Raw genomic sequence first — 20,663 nt, 5'->3', positions numbered from 1 at the left:
AGAAGATGTGCTTGGGAACTAAGTAATTTATATGGGGAACCTATCGATAACTTTTATGCATCCTACTACAATTATCTTCAGTATTCTTATTACCATGGTTAGTGTTTGTATGTTGTTGCTTAAAAACTTTATAGCCTCATTTAAGGAGATGTGCAGTTATGTTTAATTTATTGATTGGTTTTCTAATTCATGTTGTGGTACTGTAATGTTTGATTTATTGAAAGGCTTCCTAATTCGTATTGCAGCACTGTAATGTATGATTTATTGAGTAGTTTTCTAATTCGTGTTGCAGTATTGTAATGTTTGATATATTGGGTTGTTTTCTAATTTGTGTTGCAGCTTAATTTGTAATAGTTGTAGCACCAGTCATTGTAAATTGCAAAAAGCTACAAAATTTACTTAGAAGACATATCAAAGAATTGTTGGACTTGGACGTATTTTGGATGGTTTGTACAATACACTAACTGTTCAGTATAACACACTTCAATTTATGAGACTATTATACCAATCATTTACGTTATTATGAGTTTTTTTGCTAAGCTATCATATTAAAGATGATGCATTTTATGGATAAATCTCTTAAATTGAATAAATGTTTATGTGGATTTGCTGTTCTGTACTTTAGGGCCTTTAGGGCCTTTGTTACATATCAGAGGGCCAGACCCATAAGCAATGTACAACTTTTTTTAAAACAAAATTGATTTTTGTGGTGCTAACCCATCTCTTTACATGAGCAGCTAAATTTCCACAATACTCCAAATAAGAAAAATCCATAGTGGCTGGCTGCACATCTTTAATACAAACCTCCCCTTATACATAAAATGTCATACCATGTGTTTCTGGTTTTCCTGTAAGTGGTGTTTGTAAGTGATAGGTGTATACCAGAAAAATAAATTTTGTTGTTAAGACAATGTAATTGTTTTGTCACAAGTATTTTGTCACTATTACTCGCTGAGCAACTGTTTAGTTGGAAGAATGCTTGTTGCTTACCAAAAATTAATTTCTGCGCTTCAGAGCCAGTGGATATGTAAAATTAAGGTGTCTAAGAGTCCAGAAGTTCTGAGGAATAACAAAAGACCGTGAAATAGATGGATACTCAGCTAGTAGGGTTATGAGTATGGGTTATGGGTTGATTAGGACTTATCCCTTAAAATGAAGGTTAGCAATACTTACTCTTGTCATATAACAAAAGTACCAATACCCCAGGTAAACTGGCCACATGAAGGAAATAAAGAGGAAATAAAGAGTAAGGAATAATTGGAATCAGGGTGACCCTATTCCTTTTGAGAGGTAGCAGTACTCTGGGTGTCAGCTGTAAGAGCACCAGTAGATTACAGGTTGAGGGATTTGTTTGTTAATTCATATAAGTAAAATTGTACAGCTTTCACATTCCTTTGAACTCTTTCTTTTACAGATTTTATCCCACGTGTGTAAAAAGAGTATTATTTTAGTGCATGCATCTTGAAAGAGTATGTATAGAAATATCACCTTAAACAATGTCTCTTACAAAGTGATATACTTTTTATAAAGTTAATGCATTTGAAGATAGCCTTGTGTTACTAACCCAAGTTAACACTTGAACAAAATGAAGTTTAAAAAATCTTTATACTCTAGTTAGATTTTAGCATTTCTTTATAGAGCATTTGGCTCTCATCAATGTCAGTTTCTTAATCAACTGTAATGGGATCTATAAATTTGCTGTTATTCTCTGAAAAAGTTCCAAATGTGATTTATTTTTGGGTTTAGATGAGTAACAGGATCACAGTTTCATTATCAACAAGGTATAAGTCCTGTTTTTCTGCACAAAACGTATATAATGTTAAATAATATTTCCAACAAGAGACCTGAGAAAATATGGTAGCTCATGATCTAACAGTGTAAACAAAAAGAGAGCTGTGCACAGGGGGATGCCCTGGACAAAACAGAATTCATATTTTAACATATAAAATTAGGTAGCATAGTGTTTTTGTTCCAATACTGCTGCATACCTGGCCTTTTTTATGATGCTTTGAAGTATTATAATTACTAAGTAAACTTTTCATGCTTTATTCTTGTTTCCTGCCATTTTTTTTTACTGAATTGCTGTTTCCTTATAGTATCTATTCAGTATTTTGTACTATTAAATACATAACATAATTGTCCATAAACATCAAAATAATATAAATTTTTATTGACTGTATCAAAATTGAATCTTGCTATTGCCTGTGAAAGCAAGAAGGGGTGTGAAATTCTGCAGCAACTTGCTTTTTACAGCCACTGAATCAGGCATGTTTTCATCACTTTTATCATCTTGCAACAACATTTCTGTGCTACTATTATTTTCTGAATACACAATTATCCTTAGTCATCAGATTCATATTCATAGCTATTGCATGATGTGGATGAATTGGAAAATATAGTAGAATCTATGTCATTATACCTTATTGCTTAGTAATCAACAGCAGTCATATCTAATTCAAGCACTAATGTCATGTATTGGTAAAAATATGAAATAATCTCCTGTTCATAAGTCTAAACATACAATATATTGCCAGTGAGATCTTAGATCAGCCTGGGGTATAAATTTTTGCTAATAGTTTTTTCAGTTATCTTGTGATACCACAATTGTGCACACAGTAATAGCTAAATAATAAGCTGGATAATCAAGTATGATGATAAGTCAAGAGGAGTGGATACTACTCTTAATTTCATGACATGTGATCTTCAGACTGGATGTTGGCTTTCTGAAGTCCTGCTACAGGCCATCAGAATAGTTTTTTTTTTTTTTTTAAGCCAAAAGGGTATGATGTGTTGAGCAATTTCATATTTACACTCACCAGTAGATGCAAGATATCTCCTTCAAAAAGCTTTGGTTGTCTGAATGTAAATGCCAAGCTGAAAATTCAGAGAAGAAATTTTAAACAAAGGAGTAGGATAAAGCTAAGAGGAAGTTCTTTGTGTCTTGACTACACACCCTGGAACATAAAACAGGCCAATGCTCTTCCAATTTTTCATGTATTCAACTGCTGGGATCAAGCATGGGTTATGCTCATATGTGTTGCTGAAGAATTGGACATGTGTTTTAAAACCAGTGATAAGTCCCTTGGAGGGAGGTCTTAAGAGTCCTGAATGGGTATTCTTTTTCAAAACACTTATATAAACATTTGAATTCATGTGATGAACCTAAATCTATACCCCTGCTCTCAAACAGTTGTGAAAGGGAGACCGGTAGTCCATAGTGGCAGACGCAGACAACTTCCTGTTTATATCTACACTGATCCCTTAAACTTATGTAATCTTTCCTTAGATATCCTCCTTTGGAGATAAGTCGGGTAGCCCTGCACAGAAATCCTCTGGTGATGAGGCACTGCTTGATAGCCTCTGCAAGAAGTGCTTTTGGGAGGCCCACTAGGGGAGTAAGAAACTCTGGGAACCAAGCCTGCTATGTTCAAAGTGGAGTCTGATGATCATATGCATGTAGCTGAACTGATGAAGTTTGTCTAGTAGTGGCCTGGCCAAAGAGAAGGCTGAAAAGGCATATACAGTACCTCCAGATTAGCCCAAGGCATCATGAAGGCATTGCTTGCCTTGGTCTGGCAGGGCTCAACAGTAATTAGGGAGTTTGTTGTTGAGGCTGGTGGGGGAGGTCTACTTTGGGGGTGTCCCCACAGTTTGCACAACAGGCTGCACACTATGGGATGCTAGGACTATTTAGCAGAGAGTACTTGATCTCAGTAGCTTAATGTGTTGAGCACTATGTCTTGCCTTCCTGAGATGAATCTAAGAAGGAAGGTTACATTGTGATTTTTGGATTAGAACAATATTTCCAGTGCCAGTTCTCACAGTAGATGTGTTGCTCTTTCTGTTCTATAGGTGGGCTACTTTGGTGGTGTCCAGTTTTACTTCTATCACTTTGAGTGACTTCAAGTTTGATTTAATCAAACACCTAGCCTTTAGCCAAATGCTACCTATTCATTTCTGCAACCAGTTTTGGATTAAGAAAGTTTCCAAAAGAATGACAACATTCCATTTAAATTTTAGTAACTAAACTAAGCAGACACCCTTTGTTACTTGCCCCTAGTCAGCTTGCAGCTGACCCTGAAGCTGAACCCTTTCCTAGGCTGACCAAGATGTCGAGGAAATTGTTTCTGTGGCCAAGTCCATGGGCTTGGAGGTGAGTGCTGATGACATTGAGGTGCTGGTTGCAGAACACAATACTGAGCTGACAACAGAGGAACTCCAGGAACTTCACAAGGAGCAGTAGAAGATTTTGGATGAGGAGGTGTCTGGGGAGGAGGAGAGCAAGAAGGGTCAGCTTCTAAAGAAATCAAAGAGATGCTTCTACACTGGGAGAAATTCCAAGAGTTCTTTGAAAAGCATCACCACGATAAGGAACTGGTTAACCATGCTATTGATTATGTTGACGATAATTTAGTTAACCTCTGTATAAAACAGTTAAAGGAACGCCAACAGCAGACCACATTAGACCAATTTTTTTTAAGAAGAAAGCCAGCCAGGTCCCAGTGAAGAAAGGCAAAGAAAGGAAAAAACTCCTGAAAAGCAGCGACCAGTTTTTATGGAAGGAGATTCCCCTTCCAAACAAAGGTGCTCTCTCCATACCTCTTCTCCACATCCATCTCCACAGATCCAGATCCTCATCAATGTCAAGGTATGGGCTACACTGTAGTTGATAAAAACGTTTTAATGGTTATAAATGACCTAGTGGTTTTGTGTACACTATTCCAGTAGACTCTGTATGAAATTTACCACAAATTACTACTAAATGTAAACTTAGGCAGTTTTTTCTTAACTTTGTGATACCAGCCATAATTTGGCTTATTTTAATATTTTATTTTGGTGTTATTATTACTGCAATAGTGCCACCTCTACATTTGCTGTATTGGACGTAGGCCAGTTTTTTTATACAGTATACATTTAAAAATAAAAAGCTGCCAGAAGTTATTTAACTGAACTTATTTAATTGTAACTTAGGCAGTTTTTCTTAACTTTGTGATACCAGCCATAATTTGGCTTATTTTTAATATTTTATTAATTTACTGTAATAATTAGGCTTGTTTTAAAATGGTTTATTATTAGCAACAGTTTTTGTGTCTACCTGTTACAGTACATACTGGTACCTAGCCTAGCCTATGGCGCTTAAAGTCAACCATCAGTATTTGAGATGAATTTGATTTTAAAACGCAACGTTCTTCCATTGGACGTAGGCCAGTTTTTTTATACAGTATACATTTAAAAATGAAAAAAGTGCATCTGATACAGAAGTTATTTAACTGAACTTATTTAATTGTAATTTATGTGTAATGTTTTGTATAAAAAAAGCAAGGTTAGGGTAATGACTGGTGGTCAAGAATGAATTAATCCATTTTCGGTTATTTCTTAAGGGAAAAATTGATTCTGATCTCTGAGCTGCTCCCAGTGAATCGCATCTCAATACTACTATCCCTAAATGTTCGAGGCTATAAATATATAAAAATATATATATATATATATATATATATATATATATATATATATATATATATATATATATATATATATATATATATATATATATATATATATATATATATATATTTTTGGTCTTTTTCCAGTTCCTACATATCCTCTATGAGTTTTTCTATCTCCATTCTTTTATGATGAGGATTTACTCTCCTTTGTACATGGCAACTTAAACTGAAGTTTAACAGACATTTTTGATTTGGCAATAGTTCAATGTCAGTCAAGTTGATATACCCATTCATGGGTAGGGGAATAAGTAAAGGGCCATTGTTGAGATTTGCTAGTTTCTTCAAAATCCTGTTCTTTGTAGAATGGTGTTGATTTATAATCTCCTCCAGTTCTCTATCAGTGTTCATACGTAGTTCTCTTCCAACATCCTGGTAAGAAGCCCAGGTTGCTGTTGCACAAGAAGAGCCACTTAATTCTCTGTTACCTCCTCCTGTTTTTTCTCCTTCTCTTTGCGCAACAAGTCCCTCCTGAAGCGCAATGTGAGTGCACTCTGCCTTACTTCCAGTTTATGGGTCCTAGTGTTGGTGAATGTTGGCAGTAAGTTTTCCTTTATGCAAATGTTAAATATGACAGCGAAGTTGCAGTTTATCAGTTTCTTACTAATGTGCTCAATTTTCCTTATTATCTTACTCTGTTCCTCAGGCAACTGATGGAGTAAAGCACCAAAGTTCATTTTGATGGAAGTTTTATTGGTTATGACATTTTGTCTCTTCTAGAGACATCCTCGGCTACAAATGAGTGTTTACAAAGAAATTCACATATATACTGTATAACATTCTTTCAAGGGAATACTTATCAAAAATATAACTATTTAATGGACAAGACCAATATTCAGCAGTTAGCGTTTTCAAATTAACAGTTAAAACATACAGATTTGTTACTAAACTTGTTTACAACTGGCCTGTTAACAATTACCAAGAATTGCTATTTAGGTATGTACATACTTGGAAAGAACCAGACGAAAAATAAATAGCTGAAAAATTAAAATAGATGGACAACAAAGAACCGTCAAAGAGGCGTTCAACTAGTACAGTATATGTAAAATGAATACAGTTTTTACACACGTAAAAAGTATCTTTAAAATGTAAATACAAAGTTGTCAATATCAGGATAGAACAAGATAAAACAACAAAAATAAAGACAACTAAAATATTTTCGTAAGTCCAGCATCGACAACATGTTTTTAGTCTGCTGTATTTCTTCTCCTTTCACGATCAGAAGGTAGAATTATTGCTTTGATTCCTTGCACGTTTATGGGAGGCTTTTGAATTTTTATGTATATTGCCTCAAGGTATTTTAGCCTTTTAGCATCAGAAACATTGTTAATAATTTTGGTGTTGGCCTCGAGCATTTCCCTGGTTAGAGCCGCATCGTGTGTCTCTCTCATGTGATTTTTAATACTACCAATTGCAAATGCATAGTAAGTCTTCTTGATAGTGAAGTTGTAGTATTTCCAATATAAGGAATATTTCGCGACTTGCAATTCGCGATTTGACATATATACTTGTATACTGCGTTGCATCTATTCAAGAGAGCGCTTCTTGTTGTGAGAGTTATTCTTTAGGATCAAGGTGGCAGTTGTAAAGTTCTTGTAGTATATCTGTAGGTCAATTTTACTATTTTCTTTTATCAGTATTACTCCTCGTCCTACAATTTCTCAAAGTACCTTCATGTCTGTCTTATAAGCAGTGCTCATATAATTCCTGTAATATAATTTAAGAACATTCTCCCTTTCTCCATTTTCCTTTGGATGCAAAAAACTATCCATTTTCTTTCTTATGGCTTCATGGATATCGTTATTTGAGTACCTGTTGTTTACAAGAACCTGAGTGCATATTTCCAGTTCAGTGTGTAATGAAGTCCACGAACTACAATAAGTAAATGCTCTAAGGATATAAGCATTAATTACACTTTTCATTTATTTTGCTGGGGCCTCACTATTTGCATCAAGACACATTTCCATATTAGTTTTCTTTGTGTAGACGGCCGTCCGAAATTCGTCTAAGGCGGCTGTTACTATCACATGTAGGAATGGCAGGGAGCCGTTGTCATTTATCTCTGTAGTAAACTGAAGGCAGGAATTTTGTTGGAAGGCAACTTCAAGGTCCGAGAGTTCTTGCTTGTTCCTCACGTCAATGAAAATCTCATCTATTTAGCATCCGTAGGCTATATAAAGGCAATCGGAAGTCACTGCTTTTAAGAACACATTGCTCTATCGTTCCCATGTAAATATATATATATATATATATATATATATATATATATATATATATATATATATATATATATAATAATTGACCTTGTAGATTATTGTTGACTTATCCCAGTTCATCGAATGGCCTGTCTTAAGCCGGTGATCCATAATGTCATTATTTGATAAGTCTCTTGAAATGGCATATTTGTGTTGGGAGCTCCTTACTTTTGGTCCTTTTTGATGTTTGACCAATATAAATCTTATAACATTCTTTGCAAGGAATACTGTATACAGTATTATTTGAATTGGGTAGGCTATTCTTAATTAGGTTATTTTCAAAATATTATTATATTTAAATACTAAGTTAATATCAATAGTTTTTAAAATGGTTACTGCAGGAATGAAATTAGGATGAAATGGTAAACAGAGAGTATTCTTAAGTTCTTTGTTAACACTGGTTGGATTGTAATATGTCTCTTTTGCTTTATTTTTACAAAGTTCTAAAAAATATGTAGGGTAACATAATGAATCTACTATTTTATCAATAATTTTAAACTCCTCTTCCAAAAATTCAGGACTACAAATTCTAAGAGCCCCATGATACTGGAAAATATTGACACCTTAATTTGTTTAGCATGGTTAGAGTAAAAATGAATATATGAGAAATTATTCGTGGGTTTCCTATATACTTTAAAACAAAAATTGTTGTTATTTCTAATAACTAAGACATCCAGAAATGGTATACAATTATTTTCTTCATATTCTGTTGTGAATTTTATGGACTGTGCAAGATTATTAATTGTTTGCAAGAAATCAGGAATATTTACATTTTCTTTTACAATACAAAAACAATCGTTTACATATCTAACCCAAAACACCTTAGAGAATAGATTTCTTGGAATAAATCTAGATTAAAAAAATTCCATGTAAATATTAGACAAAAGTGACAAAAGAGGGTTCTCCATAGCCATACCAATTATTTGTTCATAAAAATTACCATTGAAAGTGAATGTACAATTTTTTATACAATGGGATATCAAATTAATAAAAGGATTTTGACAAAGGAAAAATCTATTTCTGGGGAGAGGCCTGTGTCACCCGGTGAAATAATCCATTCAGCACTTATTTCTAGGTAATTCCGTTGCTAGATACCAGAGAAAAGCTAAATGTAAAGCTGGGGTTACTACCCCCAGAGCGAGCTCAAGAAATGGAGTCGTATATGGTAAAGGGTGAGATGTCACAATCACGGGACCCTGCCCTATAAAGATTCCCAATGTCAAAAGTCCCAACGAGAGAGGTGCCGATACAAGCCCATGCACTACTTGAAAGACTGTACACAAGGCAACACTAGTCGCATTCCATGTTAGCACCCACCCCACTAGAATGATGTTTACCATGGGAGGGAGAGAATGAAAAACAGGGTGGGTCACGGGTGACACGGGCCCATCCCCAGAAATAGATTTTTCCATTGTCAAAATCCTTTTTCTGGATCGGGTCCCGTGTCAGCCGGTGAAATAATAACAGAGAAATAAACATCATTCTTATGCTATTAAAGACTTAAATAGAGACGTTGAAAACTAGGAGAATTCTACCCTAAACATTAGTAAAGCCCTCTAAATTCATGTAATGAAAATAATGTAAGTGGTCACTGTCTAAGATCATGAGCTTAGAATTGAACCTGAATAGGCTTGTATTAAGAAAATACTTTCTGCCTAATAGCAGACACAATGACAGTACCCCCTTTTTTTAAAAAGAGAGGATCTGACAAAATGCGAGGTCCTGTCTAAAAAGCCTGTAAGGAGAAAACTGGGCACAGAAACAGACCTTGTAAAAGGGGAGTACTTTCCAAGGTGACCACCTAAAATGAGGACCTTCAACTGTAGATAGAAAGTTAGGTGAGGAATTCGCAACACTACCCTGATGAGGGGAAACCAAAATGATTGGTTCCGCTAGACAGGGCAGACAGTACAGGAAAACTAACACTAGAAGCTAAGCTGAATAAAAATTTTGGGTCTTCCCCAACAAGGAAAGGTAAGAACAAGATGATTGTTGGTTACCAAAGCTAACTCCGATACATTACTCAAAGACCAGGAAACCGAATGTGGACGGAGTACTGGTCTCAGACGAACACAGACCTTAGGGATGAAAGTTAAGAGCTTGTGAGTCTGGTTCCAACAAAACACTTTCCTCGGGGCCAATGCGGCCGCATCATTACTGTAGCTTCGAAAACTATGTGAAGAGTGCTAGTTACTTAACTGCAGAACCATACTGCAGTAGAGTAGGATCCCTTGACTGATTTTAGGAAAACAGTAATAACAGGACCAATATCAGTTTCCTCCTAAACTGTAAGATTCACAAAGACCACAAAGCCAGGGCATCAGAACTTTGAAGGGGCTGACGCAGGCTGAGTTTATACCAGACGTGACAGCTTGATAGTTTGTGGCTGAATTGGGTTGCAAACAGACCTACTTCCAGGTCCAGGAAAAGGTCACAAGACTACCTGAATGACGCTCCGTTTAAGGACTATTCCGACACCAGGGGGGAGGCCCTGGATAGGGAAAAAGTAGTGACCTTTTGGACCCCTACGAGAAAGGTGGCAGACAGAGCACTTGTGTCTGTTGGTTATGGAGAAGAGTGAACCATAACCTGAATGAAGCAACTCGAGTTCGAACCCATTTGTTTACGCAGCTCACTATTGCTGTTTTGTTCAGAACCAGCCTAAAATGAAACCTCTTGGGAGGAAGAAGTTTCCCAAGGACAGGAAGACTGCCACAGCCCTCCAAAGCGTTGATATGGAACTGCCGGAACATGACCGACTAAGTTCCATGTACTTCATGGGGCCAAAAAATATCCACCCCACCCGCCCAGAGAGGTGACGGTGTGGAATACTGAGGCCGGAGGGGAAAGCTGGAGAGGAACTGACTACGATAAGCACTTGACAGTTGTGCAAGGCCGGAGGCCACTATTCAAACAGGAGGAATCAGGAGACACGTCCCTGACTCCGCCATACCTCGGTTATAAACTCCAGCTTTGACTTCAGAAGGAGAACCGTCACTGAAGCAAACTGGAGAGAGCCCAAGACCTTTTCTTGGGCACGGCGAGAGGTATGCTTGTGTTGATGAAAATGATAGGTCGCCCTTTGCTATCTCTTTCTGCTTCCACTGGATTCACAACTACTGAAGGCTACCCTCCGAATCAGGTGGGATTCCTTCCTGTGTACTTAGAAGCCCAGAGACTCTAGAAAACCGATTATAATGACCGGCACCCTCAGGCAATTCCCGACGCTGGGTGCCCAAATGAGCCAAGCAACTAGATATGCGGCTAGCATAACCTTCTAATACCGGAGCTGTTGAACTACGGTATTGTTCAAACTGGCAAAGACTCTGGGGCTGCATTGAGGAGGGCATGAACCTGAAGGGGTTTTGCTCCCGAGTCTGAATCCCAAGAAGGGATAGAACCTTTCTGCAACCAAGATGTGAAAGGAAGCGTCGGAAAGGTCTATAGAGGTGGTTACGGCTCCACGGAGCAGTAGGATCCGAACCCACAAGACTGTAAGCAACCGAGACTTGCCGCCATGAATGAGGAAAATAAACAGGACACGCCCGCAAAAATTTTCTAGTGGAAGGGAACTTCCTTGGCAGACTGAAAAAGCCTGACAGGCCATTCACAAAGTCCTCCAGAACTCTGGCCGGAAGCTGACTGAACCTGATTGGGGGAGGGGGACAAACAGTCCAGCTCCACCCCGGGCCTTGATAACTATACTCTGGGCCCAGGGGCTGAAGTTCCAGTGGCCCCGAAAATGGTACAGCCTCCAGATGTTGTGATAAATATTGAAATAAGTCATCAATGGGAACTTAGTAAATAAAGATGTCACATCAAAACTGGTTAATTTGTCAGTATTGGATAATTCAATATGGGAAAGTCTAGTACAGAAATCAACAGAGTTTTGTAAATGGGAGTTTGAAAGAGTACCCAGAATAGGTGATTGTAATTTAGCTAGATATTTAGAAAGTTTACAGCTAATAATAGAACTGGTTGAACTGATAATGGGCATAATAGGAAAATGTCTTTTATGGGTTTTCATTAATCTGTACATGTACGGTAAGGATGGGCCAGTTGTTGACACTTTCTCTTTTATTGAACCAAATTCCTTTAGTATAGTTTTTATTTTAGAATTGAAACTTTTTATGACATCAGCTAATTGGTCTTTCTGCAGTTTTGTGTAAGTTCTAGAATCAGATAATAAGTTTTCCATTTTTCAGCATAGCTAATTTTATCCATAATTACAAAACTTGAAAATGTAGAATAAAGTCCCGGTTTTCACTCACCCTCTGAATTTAGTGATATATATATACATATACAGGCAGTCCCGGTTTACTGACGGTTCCGACCACGGCGTTCGAGGTTACGACAAATATATTCATCAGAAATTATTTCCTGGCTGACGTGTTTTTCTGAGTGATCCAGCGGGAAGAAATATGGCCCCAAAATGGCAGAATAATCATAATTTGAAGGTTTTTGATGTTCAATAATTGCAGTTTATAAGTTGCAGAGCATTAAAAGTAAGGTTTTTTTTTGACGATTTTCGTTGTTCCGACTTCGCGATTTTCGGGTTATACAATTCGCAGAACGGAACCCCGTCAATTCCGGGGACCGCCCTGTATTTCAGTTTATAAGTTGTCCTCTTTTTCTTGTTATGCTCATATATATATATATATATATATATATATATATATATATATATATATATATATATATATATATATATATATATATATATATATATATATATATATATATCTATCTATCTATCTATCTATCTATCTATCTATCTATCTATCTATCTAAATCCACGTCAGAAGGCGAGTGAAAACTGGGACTTTGAACAAGTACTTTCGTAGTTTATTCTACATTTTCAAGTTTTGTAATAATGGATAAAATTAGCTATGTTGAAAAATGGAAAACTTATTGTCTGATTCTAGTACTTACACAAAACTATGGAAAGACCCATTAGCTGATGTCATAAAAAGTTTCAATTCTAAAATAAAAACTATACTAAAGGAATTCAGTTCAATAAAAGAGAAAGTGTCAACGACTGACCCATCCTTACCATACATGTACATTTATCAAAACCCATAAAAGAGATTTTCCTATTCGGCCCATTATCAGTTCAACCAGTTCTATTTTGTTACAACGGGAGTTATATTTTGTTTTGTATTCTAGCAATTTAATTTTTTGTAATTGGTTTAATATTATTCCCGGGTGTAACTAGTTTCATTTCTAGTTTTTTTTTTTTATATTTTGGTTGAGCTCTTTGTAGAAGTTTGTCTTCAATGTTTATATGTTTCTCTGCGTTTGAAGTGGTTGATACACTTGCATCTTTTCATGAGGTTTTTTTGTCAGTTGTGTCTTTATTTCTATATTTTATGAAAATTCTTATTTTATTTATTGTAATTGTTAATTATTATTTTGATATATCTTTATTTTACGTCTGGACCTTTATTGGTTGTTTTTTTATGGTTTTGAGCTAACTTTGGCTGCTGTTGGTTTTTTTTTTTTTTGGTTTTAGTTTGACAACTGTATTATTTTCATTATGGTCATTAGTATTTTGATACTACCCATCATAGTTTATTTAACCCTAGAAAAACTTTTAAATTATGAATAATACAGTGTTATGAGTAGGTCATTTCCAGGGAGCAAGGAAGGCCAAAAAGAACTGAAGCAGCAAAAGTTGAAGTCAAATCAATTAAATAAAGAGTGAACAGGAAATTCTAGAGAGTAAAATTAATAGGCCTTTGGTGTCTAGCAGACACATGGAACAACATTTTGTGCCAGTAGTGGCACTTTGGTAACCAGATATATAGTCAACCAATGTATTTCCTTCTAGAGCCTGCCTGGAAATGATGTTGTATGTAGTTGTAAGGTAATGGCATGGATATACTATATGATGACTATCACATGAGCCAATCCATATACTGTATGTACAGAATGTAAAGAAGCCCAATATAGTCCAACAGTTTTTGCGTGAATTTTTAAAATATATTTGACAATGAATGTTAAGTTTTGAAACATCAAAGAAATTTTGTCAACCTCTATTTCCAATGGACCCAATTATAGAATTTTGAAAAAGTTGTAATTTGATAACTTGAATCTAAACTGTGTTTTAATAGAGAGAAATCCTTCAGGCATTAATAAAGACATCATTCAGGGGAGCCCTGTGAGAGCTAAATAACTTTGCTCAGTGGCCTGGTTAAGCAACTAATCAAGTAGCAAAACAGATTTGGGCTCCTGTTTTATATATCAAAAGTATAAAATGACATTATATAATTAATCTAGAGTATGTAAGCTATTACTTCTTTAAAGTCTGGAAGCAAACATTTTATCAAATCAAGATCACTTGGGCTGATGAAAAGTTGAACTGTTCTGTAATTTACCCACAAGCAAACTTTAGTAGTATGCCTAAGTTTATTAAGTTTATAAAGGCTGTTTACCATGCAAGTACCAGTGTAATACAAAACCATGTGTATTTAAGAAAGTTGTAGGGGAGTTGTGAATTTTTTTTACTTGGAAATCTTCTTCAAGAATGGACAAAGATTTAAAAACCTTTTATTTTTGACTTTAGAGTTTACTTTTTAAAGTTATTTTGTAATACTGTACTTAAAATTCCATTTTGATATTTCAGATGGTTTGTATGCTAAAGCAGCTGAGGCTGTAGCATCTGCTCTTGTGTTAGACCCAAAAGATGAATCTCAACTTGGCAATAAGGAATATTTCTTGAAAGAAGGAGAGGTGACTGAAGACATGTTTGTTCCCAGACAAGTGAGTTTTTTGTATTTGTGCATGTGTGCTTGCCAGGGGCATCCTGGATTCTAAAAATTTGGCAGAAATAATAGATTCTCAACTGTTTTTGTTGGCAAGTACATTATTGGAGCTCTGTAGGTGGGGAGTGCCATCACTGCACTTGACATGTTGCACTGTAGGCATTGCTAAAGGGTGTTTGTGGCATTGCAGCAGCCCTTAGGTGCATCCACTTTTTAGGCTTGTACTTTTCCTCTGTACTTTTGCTCCATTCGTGTGTCCTTCAAAGTTTCAGCCCAGCCTTTAGCAATTACTTCTTTGTGCAACTGTGGGGTTTCCTCCCAGTTTCACCTTTAAATTCTTGTGCTTCATCTCTCTCTCCTTTTGAATTTTTATTTAACTCTTTATCCTGCTGTCTAACCACTCAAAGTCCCTCTTGTGGCTGTTGTAAGGGTTGAGTGGCTGAAATTGCCCAGTGATTGGCTTTATAAGCTAAATTTTGTGATTTATTCACTCACTGTTGTTGGAGGTTTAAATTTATTTACTGGTGGAAGATCATAACACTGTTTATTCATTACCCCATCAATCATAATGTGCATTTTTTTTCTGTGAAGGAAATTCTAGTGGCACCAATATGTTGTATCAGGAATGAAAGTTTCTATTTTAGCATATAATTATGTATGAAGCAATGCACTTGAGAGAATGTGTGGTGATGCTTTCGTTAATCTATGTAGAAGCTACACTACTCGCCTCTGTGTTTGACATGAAACGAGTTTGCTCCACTCTCTTCTGTCTTCCTGCCTGGATGCCTATCAGGTGATTATCTGTTCCCCTTTTCCATGATGTTGTGGGCCTTTTACAGGTCTTCATCCTGCCTAATATGTACTGCTTTCCTGACTGTTTCTCATCTCTTCTCATTATGTGTAAGACTATTGCAGTCTTCAAGATCTTAGTCCCTTTTCAGCTTCAGTAATGGAGCAGTGCATGAATTTGTATAAAACTATGTAAGTCTGACAAATGGGTTTTAAGCTCTTAATGAAAGTTTTTCATTTATCAAAATTGTGCATAGTTTGTTATATAAACTCACTCCTTACTTGGGGACTAAACATTTTGGAATATTTTTATACTTAACACAGAGATATGCTGGACAGATGTTGAGGACCAAGGAAAAAGTTGAAGTAGTAGTAATATATAAGAATGAATTTGTCTTTTCAGCTGTTCCCTGTTTCTACAGTAGGGATCATATTGCCATATGATTCCTTTTGGCATTTTAGTTGTGGCCTAGCACTCGCTAGGCCCAAGTTCGACTCTCCGGCCAGCTAATGAAGAGTTAGAGAAATTTATTTCTGGTGAGAGAAATTCATTTCTCGCTATAATGTGGTTCGGATTCCACAATAAGCTGTAGGTTCCGTTGCTAAGTAACCAATTGGTTCTTAGCCACGTTAAATAAGTCTAATCCTTCGGGCCAGCCCTAGGAGAGCTGTTAATCAGCTCAGTGGTCTGGTAAAACTAAGGTATACTTAACTTTTTTTTAGAAGCTTGCCTGTCTTCTCCATTAAGATCAGTAATTAGTAACAATTTTTTTATGAGCACAAACCTTTGCTTTTTCTGCAGGAGTATGGTATTTGCAGCACAAGCTGGAGAGTGGCTATTGAAGCCTTTCAACTTGTTAGTAGTTAGATGGTAGCAGCTAGGTGAGTGGTGGGTTGCTGCCCAGTCACCTGTATGCACACTTCCCCTTTTTCATTGGCTGTTGTCAAGTGCAGTGTGTCTGTTTTGGTGAATATGAAGTATTTTTATGTTGATGAATTATTGCTTGCTTGTGATTATGAATTTGACTGCTCTTTTTAGTGATGAATTGCTGTTTTGAGAGTAAGAACTTGGGCGAACAAATATTCTTAAAAGTTTTTCTATATAGTTTGTGTCATATGATGAGTCATGTCTCTATAGCAATATTGTACAGATTGAACAAGATGTAATTTTGCATGAAATTTCAATTTATTTTTTCTAAATTTTTCAGCCTGCCCATTGTTTTATTTACCCTTTTTAATCTTTCATGAAATTTGAACTCATGAGGGCCTGTGTGGGATACAATTTTTCCTAAATATTTGAAAGTTTCAGTCTCATGAATCCTTTCTTTATCCATGGCTATTTCATCTGTTTCTGTATACTCTGTCCTTATTAGTTGTGTATCTTAAATTTCTGTAAAAATAAAATCAACAACTCAAATAATTTTGTTTTCAAATTGGTCACATGCCTTTTGATCCATAGATGTTTCATGAATACCTCTAATTACCCACTCCCAGAGTATAGGTACTGCAGTTCAAAATTTTCTTTAAAATATGTATTTTTATTCTAGTTTCTCTCAACATTAAAAATCCCTTGGGAAATCAAGGGAAGTTGTCAGAATCCTAGGCACTAGAAGTGTATCTAATGATGTAGGTTTTTATAACGAAAGTTAAGAACTTTGAATATTACAGAAATTGGGTAAAAATGTTTGCAATATTCTTTAGAAATGAACATTGTCATCAGTTGAAGAATAACTATCTTGAAAGGTTTTTATTGTCTTCTTTAGGAAGTCCTGAAATACAATCAAAGGCTCGATTATGAAAAGAAGATGATGGAATTCATTGAGACAAGCTTCCTCTTCCTTAGTGATGATGAATATCTGGAAGATGTTGATGATGTAATTCAGGTAGGAAGTTCTTGTTTTAATAAGAGTTTGCAGATGAGTTGAATTTAGCATGAATTTTTAGTTGGTGGTGTCAAACAGAATTTTTCCAATAAGCACTTTTAAAGGTCAGTGAATTGCAGGTATACTTCATTGATTTGTGAAAGATATATATATATATATATATATATATATATATATATATATATATATATATATATATATATATATATATATATATATATATATATATATATATATATATATATATATATATATATATATATATATATATGTACATATACATATACATATATAGAGAGCCTCGATGGCACAGTCGGTTACAGCAGCAGCTACGGACTTCATAGAGGTCTGTGGCGCTGGTTCAAATCCGCAGCCGACCGGTCGGAGAGGCGGACACTTTGCTATCCGTGTAGATACCCCGGGATTATGTATGTAATCAACAGGTAGGTTTGCTTAAAAAAGCAAATGGGTGTTACAGACTAATACACACACAAAACAAAGCCACTCCAACATCTAAAAACATAACAACTACCTCACACGTCTCGAACTGTCCACCTACCCGTGCAACAACTTCTTGCTGCTGGGAGAAAGGGCGTTGGGGACTGGTATGATACATGTACCATACGCTACCGGGGTCTAAGCGATGTCAGGCAGGGCAGCCGATCGAGACTACGGTCTACCCCAAAGCCAAATCAAAAGTCCTTCAAAAGAAGGCACCATGCTTACCCCATACAAAATGGGAAAAAAGCATGTTAAAAGAAGAAGAAGAAGATATACATATATATACATATATATAATATATATATATACATACACAAATATACATATATATAATATATATACATACACACATATATATATATATAACATATATACAAATACATATATATACATATATATATACATATACTGTATATACATATATGTATATATATACATATACATATATATACATATACATATATATACATATTTATATGTATACATATATATATATATATATACATTTATATTCATATATATAGTACGTATATATATGTACGAGGGTAAGTCAAAAAGTTCCAGGAAAAATTCAATATACTCTTTATTTAAGGAAATTCAAACATCATTTTTCTACATATCTACCATCTAACTCTATACACTTTTCAAGGTGCTGTTTCCACCTCTGCAACCCTTCTTTGTAGAAATTTGGGGCCTTTCTATTAAACCATGTTGAAACTGCATGTTTAGCAGCATCCAAAGATTCAAACCGGACTCCTCTTAAGTGTTCCTTGAGTTTTGGGAACAGGAAAAAATCTGAAGGAGCAAGATCAGGACTATAAGGAGGATGTGGAAGAGTTTCCCCACATAAATTTCCGTAGGACTTCTCTTGCAACCCTTGATGAAGCGTTATCATGATGGAACAAAATTCTGCGGTGCAACTTTCCTCGACGTTTTTCAGCCAATGCAGTCTTCAGTTTTTGCAAAACACCTTTGTAGTAGTTCCTGGTGATTGTTCTTTGTCCTTCAAGGAAATCAATCAAAATCACTCCTTTGGAGTCCCAAAACACTGTTGCCATAACTTTCTGGGCAGATCTCGCCACTTTGAACTTCACTGGTGCAGCTGAACCTCTTGGTAACCATTGCTTTGATTGAATTTTACTTTCTGGGTCATATGATGGATCCAAGTTTCATCTCCAGTAACAATCCGGTCAAAAAACTCTGATTCATTTGATTCAATCTTCGTTAAAACTGCAAGAGAAAGTTCAGCTCTTTGATGCAGTTGGTCTTCGCGCAACGCTTTTGGGACCCAACGTGCTGAAAGTTTACTCAAACCAAGATTTTCATTTAAAATTGAAAATGCGGAACCATGGGAGATCCCAGTTTCATTAGCTATCATATCGATAGTAATCCGACGATCTTCATCCACTAGATTCTGCACCAAAGCTACAATTCTTTCATTTTTTGCAGTCGATGGTCTTCCCTCTCTTGGGTTGTCTTTGAGGTCCTCCCGACCATCCTTAAATCGCTTTATCCAATCATAAACAACTGATTTAGATGGAGAAGAATCTCCATAAACTTGTTGCAAAGCTTCAATAATTTTTCCTGGTTTCCAATCAAGCTTGGTCAGGAACTTGATGTTAGCTCTCATCTCAAAATTTTTATTTTCCATGGGTTCAAGAAGTTACTTTTCTGAAGCAGATGTTAACACCACAGTAGCAAGAGGATGACTGAGGTAACAAGTCTATATGGATCACTACATCACAGATAATTGTTTACCAAGTATTTGGGTTGTTTCATTCCTGTGTAAATACATCATTCAACAATTTTTCCTGGAACTTTTTGACTTACCCTCGTATATTTATATATATACATATACATATATATATACATATTTATATTCATATATATACATATATATATTTATATATATACATATATAATACATATTTATATTTATATATATACATATATATATATTTATATATATATATATATATATATATATATATACATATACATATACATATACATATACTGTACATATATATATATACAAAAAGTATATATATATATATATATATATATATATATATATATATATATATATATATATATATATATATATATATATACATATATATATATAAACATGTATATATACATATATATATATATATATATATATATATATATATATATATATATATATATATATATATATATATATATATATACATATATATATATAAACATGTATATATATATATATATATATATATATATATATATATATATATATATATATATATATATATATATACTATATATAAATATATATATATTATATATATACATATACAGTAAACCCCCTGTATTCGTGTTCTCATGATTCGCAGACTCACACATTCGTGGGTTTCTCTGTGGAACATATCTAGCCATTATTTGCGGAAAATTCACACATTCTCGGTATTTTCCACTGAGGAATATTCACTAATTACGGTATTTTCATATAATTTTCATGAATAAATGCACTTTTTGTGATAAAATTATTAAAATACTCAGGTATATGCCTTTTTACAGGGTTTTTCTGTGTTTAAACTATCAAAATAAACAGATACAGTATAATAATATTTAGGACATCTATGAAAAATGAAAGTTATAAAACCATTTCTAGATGAAATAGTTCACCACAATCCAGGTATCTTTTCCTTCTCTTTTTAAGTATATCATAAGCCAACTAATTCAGAAATATATATTCATTATTTTTCCTACCATAGTTCAAGAGTCAGGTCTAATGTCATAGTGAATTTAGTTACTCGAGCCCTTAAAATCTGTGACCCTTGACATATTAATAGGGAATTTGAACATATAAATAAAGTTTTTCGTGATTTGGGTTATCCAAAGCATTTTATAACTAGAGCATTTTCCAGAGCAAAAGGTAAATGCTGCAATCCCAAAAATAAGGAAAAATTCTACGTCACTAAC

The 20,663-nt window shown here is 34.9% G+C and overlaps 1 protein-coding gene across 1 annotated transcript in view; it reads left to right on the top strand.

Annotated features, from left to right (window-relative positions):
* Positions 1-20,663, top strand: part of LOC136852349 (prolyl 3-hydroxylase 1-like) — a 285,127-nt gene that overhangs the window by 28,568 nt on the left and 235,896 nt on the right. The window contains exons 5-7 of the mRNA XM_067126927.1: positions 1-97; positions 14,385-14,521; positions 17,076-17,195. The exon at positions 1-97 is cut by the window's left edge and continues 29 nt beyond it. Of these exons, the coding sequence (XP_066983028.1) occupies positions 1-97; positions 14,385-14,521; positions 17,076-17,195 (354 nt within the window). The remainder of the gene's footprint in view (positions 98-14,384; positions 14,522-17,075; positions 17,196-20,663) is intronic.

This window comes from Macrobrachium rosenbergii, chromosome 3 (genome assembly GCF_040412425.1).
Source record: "Macrobrachium rosenbergii isolate ZJJX-2024 chromosome 3, ASM4041242v1, whole genome shotgun sequence".
Classification (NCBI taxonomy): domain Eukaryota; kingdom Metazoa; phylum Arthropoda; class Malacostraca; order Decapoda; family Palaemonidae; genus Macrobrachium; species Macrobrachium rosenbergii.
The sequence above is the reverse complement of the archived record's forward strand: the minus strand, read 5'-3'. Positions and strand labels throughout refer to the sequence as shown.